The sequence below is a fragment of the Mustela nigripes genome, chromosome 3 (assembly GCF_022355385.1).
Source record: "Mustela nigripes isolate SB6536 chromosome 3, MUSNIG.SB6536, whole genome shotgun sequence".
Taxonomy (NCBI): domain Eukaryota; kingdom Metazoa; phylum Chordata; class Mammalia; order Carnivora; family Mustelidae; genus Mustela; species Mustela nigripes.
The window spans coordinates 66,965,691-66,982,307 of NC_081559.1; the positions used below are offsets into that span (position 1 = coordinate 66,965,691).

General features: G+C 32.5%; 1 protein-coding gene across 4 annotated transcripts in view; it reads left to right on the plus strand.

The window, feature by feature from the left end:
• Nucleotides 1-16,617, plus strand: part of DYNC1I2 (dynein cytoplasmic 1 intermediate chain 2) — a 55,616-nt gene that overhangs the window by 3,747 nt on the left and 35,252 nt on the right. For 2 of the 4 annotated variants that reach the window (XM_059394158.1, XM_059394157.1), the window contains exons 3-5: nt 657-774; nt 9,510-9,600; nt 15,432-15,491. In XM_059394158.1, the coding sequence (XP_059250141.1) occupies nt 657-774; nt 9,510-9,600; nt 15,432-15,491 (269 nt within the window). The remainder of the gene's footprint in view (nt 1-656; nt 775-9,509; nt 9,601-15,431; nt 15,492-16,617) is intronic. The other 2 variants (XM_059394161.1, XM_059394160.1) reach the window with 1 other exon arrangement.

Sequence of the window (16,617 nt, forward strand, 5' to 3'; positions counted from 1 at the left end):
GATGCGGGGCTTGATCCCAGGACTCTGGGATCATGACCTGAGCCGAAGGCAGAGGCTTTAACCCACTGAGCCACCCAGGTGCCCCTCAACCATGTTTTCATTGTTATAAAAATAAGACCTATAATTTAAAAAACAGAAATAAAAACCTTTTTCCAGGTGAATTTTTGACAGACATCTTCTACGTAAAATTGCATGAATACAATGAAGACTTCATACAGAAGTTTGAGGTATTCACACTTGATTTTCAACAAATCACATTGTCCATTTACTTAAAATTTGTTACCTGTTAAGTAGTTTTTTTTATAATGTTGTGGCATTTATATATAAGCTTTTGTGCCACTGGGGAAGGTTTCCACAATTCCTAACTGTGAATAGCCATTTCCTACTGTAGATAAATAGAAGTTGGCTGGATTTTTTAATTTACCTGTTAGGTAAAAACTTTTGTGGGAACTCCTTGATTACATATCCTTTGGAAATTACTTACTAGAGCTCTACTGGGAATGATTTTCATGTAATGAGTGTAATGTGCATTCAAAACCAAGTCACATCCCCACCAAGAGTAAATAGTGTTCATTCATTATTTAAAATATACCTTTTTTTGCAAGCAGAAATGTTACATAGCCTATGTAAATTTAAATTTTCAACTTTAAAAATAGACTGATCAGAAGAAGGAAGCAGTTGCTCCTGTGCAAGAAGAATCAGATCTTGAAAAAAAAAGAAGAGAAGCTGAAGCATTGCTTCAAAGCATGGGGCTAACTCCAGAATCCCCCATTGGTAAGGATAAGAATATATCCATTTATAAGAGCCAAGAATAGATGTTATTCAGCTCAGATATATCTGAGATGAATACAATTGAGTTTAATATATTTTGCATATTTTTCTTATTTGTGTCTCTTAAAAATAATCTTATACTTTATTCAGAATTATCTTTTTTCACATGTGCCAATAAATGGTTATTTTGTTTGTTTACGAGAGCTGCAAGATTAAGTGTACTTATTAACATACACTGAACAACCATTTGACTTCTCTTATTAAATCAGTAATTTATTTCAACATTTATTGAACAAGTTTCTATGCCATACTGTATTTGGCTTAAAGATGACTCCTGATCTTAACTCTATATTTTTTTCTGTAAGGTTAAACAGAGGTATAATGAATTAAAATTCTAAAAGTATGTTAGTGTTCAGAGATATAGGAGGGGAAGGGAAAGATAGTCTTCTGTTCTCATTGCTAATAAGGGAAATAATATTGGTAGCCTTTTATGCAGCATTTTGACTTGTTCTTTTTTGGGCCATTCATTTTGATAAGAGTACTAAACCAAAAAGCTGAAATAGTAGAGGTACTGAAGACAATCTAGTTACATGTCAGAAAGCATTAAACACTTACTTAAAATAATTCTAACCTGGATGTTATTACATAGTATTTTAGTTTGACATGGTCTTTGTCATTTAGGGTTAGTTTGTCGGTAGCTAATTCCATCTAGTTCAGGGAACAAATGCCAGAAATAATAACTGCTATTTGCCTTCGTGAACTACAACATAACTGTTTCTAGAGCTGATATTTCTAAAAGGTTTCAAGATGAAAAAGCTGTTTACTCTCATGGTCTGCTTCTTGTTACTTCTTTCAGCTCATTTGCCTTTTCCGTAATGATAGCATTTGAAGATTGAAATATATGTATATGTATTTAATAAGTTTACATTCATATTGCATTTTAAAAGTAAATGAATGAGAATAGTATTGTTAATAAAATAGTAACTAAACCAAGTTTCTCTTTAGTTGTATAGTCTTTGATCAGTTTTTCTGTTGCTGGCTTTGTTTTCCTCCTGTGGGGTATTTTTTCCCCTTTTCTATTTTTAGTATTTCAGTTTTACTGAATTCACTTGCTCATATCTCTCAGTTCATGGCCCTCCTCCATTATCAAGTCTTGAAAGACTGTTCTTCAGAGGTGTGTGTGTGTGTGTGTGTGTGAGAGAGAGAGAGAGAGAGAGTGTGTGTTTTTCCCTTACTCCCCATCTCTAGTTCCATCCCCCTTCCCAGTCTGCTTAAGTACCCATTTTTGCATTTTTAACTTATGTGCTTTTAATCTGCCCTACCTCTGTTTACATACTTCAAGGTTTCATATATATATATGTGTGCATGTATGCTTCATACACATAAACACATTGTGTTATATATTGTTCTGTTTGTATCTTTTTGTTAAGCAGCATTTGAGACCTACCCATGTTGCTAAATACAGATCTAGTTACTTATTTTTGACTAATGCATGGTATTCCATTATATACCATATTTTACTTATCTGTTCCCCAAGTGATAGGCACTTAGATTGCTTCCATCTCTTTGCTATCATAGTAAACACTGCAAAGAATACATACTTTACTTTTGAGAACTGTGGAAGAGTTTCTCTGGGATGTATGCCTAAGAATTGACTTGCTGTATTATTGTGTATAGGCTTACTTTACATTTATTAGAGTCTACATACCACTCTCAAGAATGACTACAGGTTTACCCTCCAAGTGCCAGTGAATGAGAAAGTAACTATTTTACCATATCCACATCATCACCTGGTGTTCTCTGACTTTCCAATTTTTGCCAACTTGAATGGGTATAAAGTAGTATACCAAAATTTTTTAATATAAATTTATCTGTTTATAGTGAGTTTTTGTGCTTTTGGGCTTTTTTTTTTTTTTTTTTAAAGAAACCCTTTCTTTGAAGACACAATATATATTTTCCTATATTATTTCTGTTAGGCTTTATAATTTCAGCCTTTACCTTTAGATGTTTGGATTATATTTTTGAATATAGTATGAGGTAGGGATCCAATCTAGTTCTTCTCTATATAGTGAGCTAATTTCCTCAGTTCCATTTATTAAATAGTCTTTCTTTCTCCTTACTGATACTGATGCCAACTTTGTTGTACAATCACTTCCCATATATTCATGACATTTCTAGGCTCTGTATTTTCACTGTTCATCCACTTGGTTTGATTCTACACTATTAACCCACAGTTTCAATTACTATGACTTAAGTATTCTGTGTAATTTTCTTGTATTGCCCGTATTCATTGGCCATCGTGGTTATGATTTTAAAATAAATTGGACAGCTTTACCTTATGATATTTTGTAGAATAGCTTTTAAAGGGTAGATGTTACCTGTTCCTTTAAAACTTGGTAGAATTCAACTGTAAAATTGCCTGGGATTACAACTTTTTTTTTCAGGGGGTAGTTGAGGCAGAGGTTATTCACCATTTTAAGTCCCTTTTAAGGTTGTAGTCTATTCAAGTTTTCTATTTAATTCTGTATTGGTTTGATTTTTTAAAAAAGCAATAATATTTATTATCTGTCATAGTTTCTGTGTATCAGGAATTTGGTAGTGGCTTAGCTGAGTGGCTGTGGCTCAGGGTATCTCATGGCATTGAAGTCAAGATGTCAGTCAGAGCTGCAGGCATCTGAAGGCTTGCCTGCTGCTAGAATATGCTTTCAAGGTGACTCACTCATATAGCTGGCATGTTGGTGTTGGCTGTTGTTGGTGAAAGACCTGAGTTCCTGTCCACATGGGCCACTCTACAGAACTGCAGGAGTATCCTTGCAGAATGTCAGTTCTCCAAAGTGAGCAATCCAAAGATAAAGAAAGCCAGGAAAAAGCTGTTATTTTTATGACTTACTCTTAGAAATGATCAGTTCCACTACATTCTTCTGTCAATTGGAATTCACAAAGAATTTGGACTTTCTTTAAAACTGCCAGAATATTTGCTACAGATTCATAGGTCTCTCATATTTTGACATGATCATATGCTTCTTTTCCCTCTTAATGTACTAATTTGATGATTTATAATGATAGCATTCTAATGTAAAAGCATGCTTACATTCTGGAATAAACAACTTAGTTATGAGATGATTTTTTGCCTTTTTTTTTTTTAAGATTTTATTTATTCAACACAGAAAGAGAGACAGCAAGAGAGGGAATACAAGTAGAGAGAGTGGGAGAGGGAGAAGCTGGCCTCCTGAGGAGCAGGGAGCCTGATGCGGGGCTTAATCTCAGGACTGTAGGATCATGAACTGAGCTGAAGGTAGATGCTTAACGACTGAGTCACCCAGGTGCCCCGAGATGATTTTTTTCTTATGCATTGCTGAATGCATTTGCAAATATTTTATTTAGGAGTTCTGCATATATACTCAGAATCATGCCTGTAGTTTTTTTCCTTTTATTATATCTTGTCTGGCCATTATAATAGATATAATGGTTATATCTATAATGGTTAAAGTAGCCTTATTAAATGGGTTGTGTGGTTATCACCTTCTTCTATTCTCTGACAGATTCCTAAAGATCTTTCCAGTATTTATTTAAAATTAGGCTTGAAGAATACAGGATACAGATGAAGGCAGTGTCTACCAAACTTTTTTGACAGTAGCCCAAAATAAAAAGTACATCTTATATCATGACTTAGGATGGATACTTGTTTCTCTTTTCACTACAGAATGTATTTAGTCAATATTTTTAAATTATAGAGGTGTAAAAATACTGCTAGAATATTCAAGAGGATTCATTAAAAATATCAATCTCTTTTCCTAAAATAGACTTTTTTCTTTTTTTTTTAAATTCTGAAAAGAATTTTTTTAAAAAGCTATAGCGAATAAAATCTCTTTTAGCTTCTCATCATTGGTAGTTTCTTATTTATGGGTGAGTTGACTGCTTTTTGTCAGAGATCCTTGAAAACAGAGAATAGTGTCCAGCACAGCATAGACACTTAAATATTTGTTGGATTATTATTAGGTCATATGTCTTTCTTCTTGTAAGGCCAAATAAAAGCCATCTGCTTTAAAAGCAAAAACAAAATCTGATTGTTTAAATTTTAGAAAAAAGCGTAATGGAAATGAAATATGACCATTTCATAAAAGAAGCATGGCTTTTTTTTTTTTTAAACTAAATTTAAGTGGCCAGTCTTAAAATTAATTTTAGGTACAACTTTCAAGACATCTTATATTCAGTATGGAGTTACTAAGCATTGATGATTGAAAAAGTAAAGTGAATCTCTTTTGTATGTGTAACTACTATCTTAACCATCTTGTAAAGGGATGAAAACATATACTGCCGAGTATTCTATAGCCTGAGTCTGTATCAGTAGGCCAAAGAACATTGATTTGTATGATAGTTTATTATTAGGATTTTCTTTTACTAGGAAAAAACAAAAGAACTTTGCTAGTCAAAAACAAGAATTGCATTATTTATTTCCCTTGCACCCCTTGTAACTTTTGAATACCTTAAATCTCATTTTTTCCACTGTGTTGAGAAATATTTGACATATGTCACTATGTAAGTTTAAGTTACGTTGTATGATGGTTTGATTTACATATATTATAAAAGTAATTACCACAGTAGGTTTAGTTAACATTCATCATCTCATACAGATATACTAAGCAGAAATAAAAAATTTCTTCTGATGGCAACTTCTAGAATCTATTCTTTTTTTTTTATATATAGTTAATATTTTATTATTACATAGATGATTTTTAACCTATTTACCATCACAGTGAGATGTCCAGTACATCAAATTCCATAATAACCTTCTATCCTGAACTTTTTGATACATTCATCTGTGTTTTCCTTTTGCATTTCTATTCTTTAAATTTTAGTTTAGTTTAGTCTAGTTTATTCTAGAATCTATTCTTTTAATAATTTTTTTATATATCATTTAACAGTGTTAACTAGAGTCATCATGTTGTATAGTATATACCTAGTACTTATTTATCTGATTCTTAGATGGAATGAGTGCTTTCTATGTACTAGCTCATTTCTTCAAGTTTAGCCTAATTTTAACAAATGGTTCATTATAGTATTTTAATACCACAGGATTTTATTTTTATTAATTTCTTTAAAAAATTTATCTGATGCTCTGAATTACATTGAAGAGAATAAAGGAAGCAAATAAATAAATAATAAATAAAGGAAACAAAACATTTAGAGATCAGTGGAGGATATTTAATCTTCATTATCAGGAGAAAAGGCCATAAAAAGGGAGAAATTAATATTTAGGAGAGTTAAGGTTTAAAGCAATACCTTTAAGGATGAAAAGAGGGAGTTCCAAAAAAGTTAAATGTTATTATTCCAGGCTAAGAGTATCCACAAGGGGGTATTATTGTAGTGCGGGCTATGTTTGAGTATTAAGTATCCTAGATTAGCTAGAGGAGGCCTTACAACTTTGGGGTTATCTCAGAAGGTCACTCCTTCCATTTTACTGTCTCATACCAGCTCAGACTCCCTGCATTCACTTTCCTTGGCTGTTCACCTTTCCTAGGTTCTCCTTCCTGGCAAAAGCCCCTTCTTGCCAGAGGCTTTCTTCTATTGAGAAAATAACTGGGCTGTGTGTCATCCTTCATCTCTGAGACGTTTGCATAGTTCTGAGTGGCCACCTCAAACTGAATCCTAATCATAAATCTAGGTGCATTCCTAGGTGCTTTCTGGTTTAAAAATATCTAGGTGTTTCTTTGCAGGTCAAAGGGCAGCAATGTATGATTTTATATCCTTGGAAGGCCAAGATCTAAACTGGTAGGAAAGGTCTTCTTGATTGGGTTTTCGTTCTAGATAATGAAAGAGTCACAGTCTTTCAATATTATTTACATGATCAGTGAATGCTATGGTGTAGATTTGTCTTTCAGTTTACTCCATATTTCTCTTCAGGTTCTCAAAGAAGGAAATAAGTATCTTTGCTCTAACCTTCTAATAAGCTTAAAATTGTTTAAATACGCACATATGTTAATGTTAAATCTTTTATTTTGTGCTCTTTAAAGCCTTGTTTTAGGCCATATATATATATATCTCTGTGTATATATATATACACACACACATATATAACATATAATGAGTATACATGTTATGTATATATGTGTATATATATATATATTTGACTGGAATAAAAGTGATATGACCTAATTGCTGTTCTTATTAAGCAGATTATATCTCAGATACTTGTTAAAAGCTAATTAGTAATGGCTTTTGTTATTTTCAAAGCTGGTTGGACTCTTAAACCATCTTTACAAATGAATTCTAAAATTGAGTCTTTTTTGAGATTTGAGGGGCTATGATTTCGGAACTTTTTTTTAACCTCCCTGAATTCATGCTTTTTGTTTTTAGGGGTTTTTGTTGAATCTGAGAGTATGGTGGCATTGCCTTTCTGTGCAATTACTATAATCTTTGATTTTTCTAGACTAATTAGATTGAAATATGGTAGTGACCAAACAACACTACCATTCCATTTTTTTCTGTTAATATTACTCCTTTTTCGTAATTTTTGTTTTCTTGGTTTGTCTCTTCTATAGTATATGTTATTTACTATTGCAAGATGAAGTGGGTGAGCCAGATAATAACTTTGAGTCTTTAATGAATTCTTCCATAAACTGGCTTGAAAACTATCTTTTGTGAGAAATTATACAGTTCTGGGATGGAGGTTTTTATTGAATTACAAATGTGATGCCATGGTGATTAATTTTGCTTCTGGCTGATAAACTGATAATTTGGTAGCACCGCCCCTGTAATTTATTTTTTATCTTGGTAACTTTTATTTTTTTATTGGCTAGGTTCATATATTTATGTATATATAATTACTGTTTAACCTGTTTCCATAAAGAGTTTGAGGTAACATTTTTTTATATTGTAGTTTTAACCAAGTAAGGTACTATTTATTCCTGTATCAGTTAGGACTTAGACTAGGGAAAGCCTCACATTGAGAAACAGACAAAAAGATGAGGAATGTAGCCTAAATGAAGTTAAGAGACATTAATGTTCTTTTATTTTAGATGCAGATCATATTTAGCTACTTTGAGTTGTATACACAGCAACTAGCACAGTGCCATCCACCTGTGAACTATGTGAAGGTGATCTGATTTTATCATTGTTTCTGAGAGATGTAGTCACAATATTAGAAATATTCAATTATGTTTTTATAGTCTTTGGAATTTAAGCAAGACTTAATCACTGTATCTCAGGAAGCATTCTATTTATGATTTTCTTTCCTTTGATCTTACTATTGATTATCAATAGAATTTGCCATTGGAAAAATAAGCATGATTAGTTTTGTGCCTGTGTTTAAGATGTAATTCATCATAGAGACACCTGGCTAGCTCTTGTCAGTAGAGCATATGACTCTAAATCTTGGGGTTGAGAGTTCATGCCTCAGGTTGGATGTCGAGTTTACATTACAAAAAAAAAAAAAAAAAAAAAAGGCAAAAGATGTAATTTATCATACTATACTTGTACATTTTGTTAGATTAACAAACCCACCTTTTTTTATTGTATCATGTATAAACATTTAAATATCATTTTAAGGGTTCAGTGTGTGTGACTATCCCCCAAACAGATTTTTAATTAAAGATGTAGTTCTTTAGATTAGTTCCTTTATAATTAGGAACTTACCTTCTTTTAGATAGACTATTAAAAGAAGGGCTTGCAGGCTCAACATAAAATGTGTTAGTCACTTAATATTATATACTGAAAAATTATTTTAAAAAGATACTTGGGATTGGGGACATTTATGGTAAAATTTAACCAGAAGATGGCAGTGATGATCCTCCTATACTTCCTGCAATGGTAATCAAAATGTTTTACAAATGTAATAGCATGAAATGTGCACGTTTAACTGTTGATATATAATGTTAAGAGTGCTGATTTAGGGGAAAGCATTTGCTGTTTGTTTTATATACTATGAAAAATGTGTATTTTTCTATAAGAAGGGATTAAGAATATTTTGGGTGTCTGTATCTTTGTCTGTACACTTCAGTTTTTTCTGAATACTGGGGTAAGGAAGTTACCATAAGTCTTGCCTTATTTAAGTTGCATGTATCACTTTATGTTATATGCATCATGTCTAGAAGGCATGCTGTTTTATGGCCTGTTTGCATTTTTTACCCAAATTGTTGGAAACTAATGGACATTTTAAAGGAGCCATTCCTTTAGCTGTGGTCATTTTCCCTAAATTGGCCCCTTTTCTTGGTAAAGGAAAAATGAAATCATTTAAAGCATTAATTTCTGAAATAAAAATTGTTGGACAAAAATTAACATTTTAAAATAAATCTCAGAAAACTAAGAGTAAATGACTTTTGAAGAATATTTCAGAGTTCTAATTTTGATAACAATTATCAGTAGTATTTATAATCTGGTGATCTTAAAAGTGAAAAGTTAGAAAGGGGGGAAGGAATGCACTCCTTTGAAAATTAGTGCCCACATTTGGTGTTGGCTGGGACAAAGATGCATCCTTTCGTAATCTTGCCTTTTTTTTTAATATATAAAACCCAAATGCATTTTGCCAGAGAAATTGCATGAGTTGTCAGCATGCATTGTTAACTTTATCTTTCTTCTGTTCTTTCTACTGTTCATTTTCATTCATGTATTTTTGTTTTTTGGTTTGCCATTTTTTTCTCTTTTGTTAATTACTTCATGTTAAATTACTTTTGAAACGTCATAAGCTGAGCAACCTCTCCGTATAGTAACAGCGGATACCTGTCTATTTCACTATTTAGTCCCTCCTCCTATGTCTCCATCCTCCAAATCTGTGAGCACACCAAGTGAAGCTGGAAGCCAAGACTCTGGAGATGGCGCAGTGGGATCTAGGTACAGTAAATTTCTTTTAATAGCTTAATGATAGAATGCATTTAAAACATACTGTTGATGCTTTAGAGGGACTCTAAATAGCTATGTTAAAACTAACATTTTGAAATCTAAGTGACATAGACACTTATTTTAAATTAGGGGACATTTTTAAAATAGTATTTTAGCTGTCCCTCTTGATTAATTTAGGCTGAATAGTTAACTGATTTTATACTAATTATTTTTATTAAAATAGAGATGTTAATTGATTTAATTTTTTTATGTCTAAGCATATGTCATAGACTATTGTGTGAATGTTTTGTATGTATAATATAATATAAACAGTATAAATAGTGTATGATAGTATAAAATAGTATAAATGTTATGGCATGACTAGTATCAAAATAATGTAAAATAGTTTATAAATAATGTGAAACCTCTGTTGTGCTTAGTTGTCCATTCAGTAATTGAAAATCTAAACAGTTTGGTTAAACACTTCAATTGTGTTCTATTGAGTCAGTAGTTCTAATCAAGATAGAAAATAATACTGCATAAAATTATCAAATAGAGTTAACTATTAAAGAAACAGGAGTGTTTACTGTCATGAGGACATTATGCTAAATGAAACAAGTCAGAGAAAGACAAATATTGAATTATGTCACTTATGTGTGAAATGTAAACAAAACAAAACAAAGCCAAGCTCATAGATACAGAAAACAGATGATTGGCGATTGCCAGAGGTGAGGGATAAGGAATGGTCAAAATGGTTGAAGAGTTTCAAAAGGTACAAACTTCTAGTTATAAATAAGTCATGAGGACGTAATGTACAGCATGGTGATTACAGTTAATAATACTATATTGCATATTTGAAGATTGCTGAGAGTAGATATTAAAAGTTCTTCATTGGGGAGGGTATGTGCTATGGTGAGTGCTGTGAAGTGTGTAAATCTGGTGATTCACAGACCTGTACCCCTGGGGCTAATAATACATTATATGTTTATAAAAAAATATTTAAAAATATTTTTAAAAAGTTCTTATCACAAGAAAAAAATAATTTTGTAATATGTATGCTGACACATGTTAACTAGAATTGTGGTGATCATTTCACAATATATACAAATATCAAATCATTCTTTTGTATAGCTGAAAGTAATATAGTATTATATGTCAATTATACCTCACTTAAAAAAAAGTTTTGTCAACTTTTCCCATCCTCATGTCTTCCTTATAAAACCGTATTTCATATTTGTTTTAGGATCCTGCACACATGTTGGGACTTGCTTTCCAAAAGTTCAGTAAGATTTCAGCTTCTCTCCAAACATTGTACTGGGGAAAGTACTTTTACTTATTCCTCTTTGTCACACATACACACACACACACACACACACACACACACACACAGAGCAAGCTTTTTAAAAACACTGTCATACATTCTGACTCCTCATGTCAGCTGAAATGAGATTAAACATAGTAAAAAAAATTTTTTTTAAAGTTTTTTATATATTTGACAGAGATCACAAGCAGGCAGAGAGAAAGGAAAGGAAGCAGGCTCCCTGCTGAGCAGAGAGCCCGGTGCGGGTGTAGATCCCAGGTCCCTAAGATCATGACCTGAGCCGAAGGCAGAGGCTTTAACCCACTATAGTTATATAGTGGGTTATATAGGCACCCCTATAGTTAAAATCTTTATTCAGAATCCTTATTGTAGGTAGGAAGTTAAATGTCCTCCTCAGAAGAATCTCTTAACATACCTCTTAATAAGAAATAAACTTGAGACGTTTTATCTTCTTTGTGCCTGAGTTCCTCTGATTGAAGTTATAATGAGTACCTAAAAGGCAAGAAAAAAGAAGCAAGAGAGCTAGATAATAAATTCAGTATTTTAATCAATTCTGGTTCAAATCAGGTTATCATTAACAATTAGAAGACAAAAAGGTCTCACCAGTTTGGATTTGAGATGTGTTTTCCAAAACTGTTTTGTAAATAGAACGAAAATTGGAAATCTCAATTTTACTGTCATTGGAAATAAATAATATAACTATCATTTAAAAAAAATCGAATCTTTTTTTTAGAAATAATAGTACTTTATAAAGTAGTATATATTATATTATATGTTAAAAGCTAAATTTATTTAGTCTAAACTCATTTTTTTAAAAAAGATTTTATTTATTTATTTGACAGAGATCACAAGTAGGCAGAGAGACAGGCAGAGAGAGAGGAAGGGAAGCAGGCTCCCTGCTGAGCAGAGAGCCCCATGTAGGGCTCGATCCCAGGACCTTGAGATCATGACCTGAGCCGAAGGCAGAGGCTTAACCCACTGAGCCACCCAGGTGCCCCAAACTCATTTTTAAGACTAAATTTGTTTCATACCTCATACTTTTATGTTTTTGTACAAATATGTTAGTATTCCTTTGCTAATAAGCAAGTGGTATTTTCAAGAGAAGCTTTTTCCCCCTTTCTACAGCTTTACTGTAGTACAAATATTTACCCAGATAATTTTATGTTCATTAAATTTACTTATATTATAAATTATTTTTATGTAGATATTATACTGTGTTCATTTTGAACTCTGTGTTCTTGATTGTGAATAGTAGATTATTTAAATGTCACATTAGTAAGTTTGCTTTCAAAACTATGTAACATCTACTAGATTTTGTTCTTTTTTTTTTTTTAAGATTGATTGATTTATTTGAGAGGGAGAGAAGGAATTCAGGTAGGGGGAGGGTCAGAGGGAGAGAAACTGAAGCAGACTCCCCACTGAGTCCGTACTTCAGAGCCCCAACATGAAGCTTGATCCCGTGACCTGTGAGGTCATGACCTAAGCCAAAACCAATAGTTGGATGTCCAACCAACTCAGCCATCCCGGCATTCCCTGGTTTTTTGGAGACCCATTGGAATATTGTGAATTGGTACAAGGAGTAAATACTGTTAAGAAAAATACTTATTTGTATATAGAACACGTATTCCATCAAATTGCCAAGTTAATGTTCAATATTACATAGGTTACCACAGAAAATTAAATATTCATGGTTCTTGCCTTCATGGAACTTACATGCTAGTGATTACATCATTAATTTAAAGATATTACTCACTATACTGAAAAGTTCTAAGCATAGTGTGCTAACTTGTTTGAGTATAAATTTTTAATGATAAGTTATAAAACAAAAAAACAGGTATTTAAATACCTTTAGAGGTTTGTTCTTATTAGAGAATAAATATAAAATTTAATTTCTTCTCAGTTTAACAGGAGAGCAAAAAAAAATTCCTCTTTTTGACTGAGATGACCTGGTTATCTTACTACATACGTTGTCTCCTATGAGACCATAGATTAATTTTCAAGAGGGCTGTATATGTTCTTTTTTATGTATTATATGTATACATACAAGAGTAAAAACTATGAATTCTACTACATCATCTCCAGATTCCATAGTAGAGAGAGAATTAATCTTGTTGATTAATTGGTGCTATTGGCAGTGAAATAATAGCATTTCTAAATATAAGGCCCTTGAAAAGAATCACAAGATCTGAGAATGAAACAGAATGAATTTGAATTGAGCAGGCATGTTGGTAATGAAAGAATAAAGAGATTAAGCACAGAAAAATACATGAAGATGTGTGAAATGTGTGAACCCACACACTGAACTCTGTTAACTGGATGACAGTCCAAGATTAGTCAAGGGATAGGAAAAGATATATCACTCAAGGGGTTGGAAAAGATATATTAGACATTACCAAAAATGCTGTCAAGATATACCTGAATCACTATTTCCAAATGCCAGAAATTTCTGGCCTGGTTGTAATTTACCAATAAATATAAAAGGCCATGAAAAGTGATATCTCCCTAATTCTGCAGATTTGGAGTTGAATTCGTTAAGTTTCTAGTTCTCTTAGACATTTCTGTTATCTCTAGAAAGTAGCTGACAGTAATTCAATTGGGTAATCCATGTTTCTTGTTTCTTTTCCCATTCTTAATCAGTTTACCTTTCAGGCTTTGGATTATATTGGAATTTTACTTTGTATGTCTACTGATGCCTGTAATAAACATAATTCTGTATGCTGTGCAATGTATTTTCAGTACTGGGTATATTTTTAAGTAAAGTTTTGCTTAATTTTAGACTTAAATGACATCCTCAACAAGGAGCTGTAGGTAACTGGTAACAACTACCCCTGTCATATTCCTTGGAGAGCACCTAATAGAACCCCTTCTGATTTAACAAAGTCTAAGTTTGTTGCTGTTCATTGCTTAGTACAAAGTAGATCTTCATAGTGACCTTTTCTTTGCATATACATAATCCTGTTTAAACCCCCAAATCTTTCTTTACATTTTTATTTTTAATTTTTAAAGATTTCATTTATTTATTTGACAGACAGAGATCACAAGTAGGCAGAGAGGCAGGCAGAGAGAGAGAAGGAAATAAGCTTCCTGCTGAGGAGAGAGCCCAATGCGGGGCTTGATACCAGGACTCTGGGATCATGACCTGAGCCAAAAGCAGAGCCTTTAATCCACTGAGCCACCCTGGCGCCCCATCTTCACATTTAAAAAAATATATATTTTATTTATTTATTTGACAGAGATAGACATAGCGAGAGAGGAACACAAGCAGGGGGAGTGGGAGAGGGAAAGCAGGCTCCCCACTGAGCAGGGAGCCCGATGCGGGACTTGATCCCAGGACCCTAGGATCATGACCTGAGCAGAAGGCAGACACTTAACTGACTGAGTCACCCAGGTGCCCCCCTCCATCTTTACATTCTTAATATGAAGAATTTCTCTAGTTCAATTCATCTGAGTGTTTTTACTGATAAACTGTTTATACAGGTAACATATAGAAGTTATTTGTTGTATTTATTTATTTTTTATTTGTTTTATTTAAATATTGTAGCTGTTTCAGTTGCTTGTTATACCTTATATGCATGTATCATATGTAATACTATCAAAAATGATAGTATTACATATATTGTGCTTAACTTTTTAATAGGGACTATGAGTATCATACAGTACTATACATAATTATCGTATATACTGCTAACTTGTAAGAATGCCCATTGATAAAGTACCTTTTGTTCTAGTAGTATAAGATTTGGCTTAAGTGGAAAAGATCCCATGTAAGTTATTTACCCAGTAGGCAAGGCTAACACACAACGAAATATTTATTTAGAATTGATACTCTCTAGAAGTTTAGTTAATTTAGGTAAGTCCTTTGAACATAAAATATTTTTCCTGGGAAAATTTTTTTTCCCCTACAGACAGAAATCTTTAGTTGTTTTCTAAAGCAGATGATATGTAAGCTCAAGGCTGTGCTTAACCCATAAATTGCGCAGGGGTCACATTTTGGAAACTTTAGCTTTTTTGTATCCCAGTGGAATAGTCCTTGGTTTTCTTACCAAAAGGCTTATGTGTTGATTCATTTCCTTTAGCAAAATGACAATTTTCTGCACACATTTAATGCTTTGGGCAATATTATAATATGTTAACTAAGATGTTTTTACTAATGCTTTTTTAATTAAGAAAATTAAAATTTTAACTTTTTATAGCCTAGCTTGTTATCCAAAAATAATATATTATTTGTGTTGTTGGATGCTTTGGCTGTTCTTATCCATTATAAGGCAATATTAGTTTCCTGTAATCTGAAAATACTGTCTTTTAACTATTCTGGGTTATATGTTTGCATCTTTAACGAACTTATGCTTATGGTGTGCAGTAGAGCATTGAGTGATAACCTGGTATTTATTTCATACTAACCAGAACATGTGGTGTTTAATTGTGAACAGTATTTTAGCTTTACCTATTCATAGAATATATTTGCTTGACTAACTTATGGCCTTTTTTGCTAACGCTTCATGGTTGTCCTACAACCATTTAGGACGCTGCATTGGGATACAGATCCATCAGTTCTTCAGCTTCACTCAGATTCCGATTTGGGGTATTGAATAGATTTTTTACCTTCCCTCTCTATAATTAATTTGCTTCTTTGCGAAACTCCTAATTTTATTTAAATTTCTAATGTACACTATACAGTTAGGAAAAGAGTTAATATTTTACCGTGACACCTCATTTATCCTCTGTCATTAGTGAAAGAAATATTTTATGTATTTGATTTCCTAGGTACCATAAGTCTACCATTTAAGTGTCCAGAGTCCTTTGATTATTTCTATATCTTTGATGTGAATTTTTCTAACCTGGATTATAAACTTCCCAGACTTTTCCTGATATGTATTCTACATATAATTGAACCTTTTCTGGGTTACCTGATACAAGTTTTCCTATAGTAAAATTTTCTCATGATTTCTAAGATGTTAAGAGGAACAGAGCTGTTGGTCTTCTACACTATGGCCCTGGATTGCTATTGATTTATTCTTTAATTCATTTATTCACTCATTTATTTATTATAATCCCAATGCAAATTATGTTTGGTGCTGCCATTGTGCCATACTCAGATAGTAATATGATAATTTGCACCTTCTAAAACACATGATCATACCTTTTGGAATTATGTCTAAAGTAAGAGTAAATAAGCCTTGAATTCGGGCATGTAGGAAAAGTATATGAGCTTCTTATACATTAAACTGGAAGCTTCTCTGTTCGCTGCCCTGTGATTCCCCTCAACCTTGGTTGTTTCTTTAGTCTCAGGAAAAGTGGCTTTTGGATAAGTGAGGTATTACCTCCCTACCCTTCTGCTCCTAAATCTTAAGTATTTTGTTTGTTTGTTCTAATGTGATTTTTATCTAATTAGACTCTATACGCAGCCAAGTTGGTAACTTGTTCCTAATGTTGTTCTTGGCTTGGCCGTTTTTTCCCAGATACGTGAATGATTTACTTTTCAAGTAGTTTACATTTTAAAATTCAGAATACAGTGTTTTGTATTTCAAATTTTATTCTTAGAATATGAGATTACTTCAAATCTACTTAGGTTTTCCTATTTAATTCTTCGATTATATGCTTATTTTCCCCTTTAAAGCTAAGATATTCCTAAAGTGGAAAACACATTAAAAAATTTATTGTAGCCCACATTTGGGATCTTAAAGAAAACTAACCCATTTAATGTACTA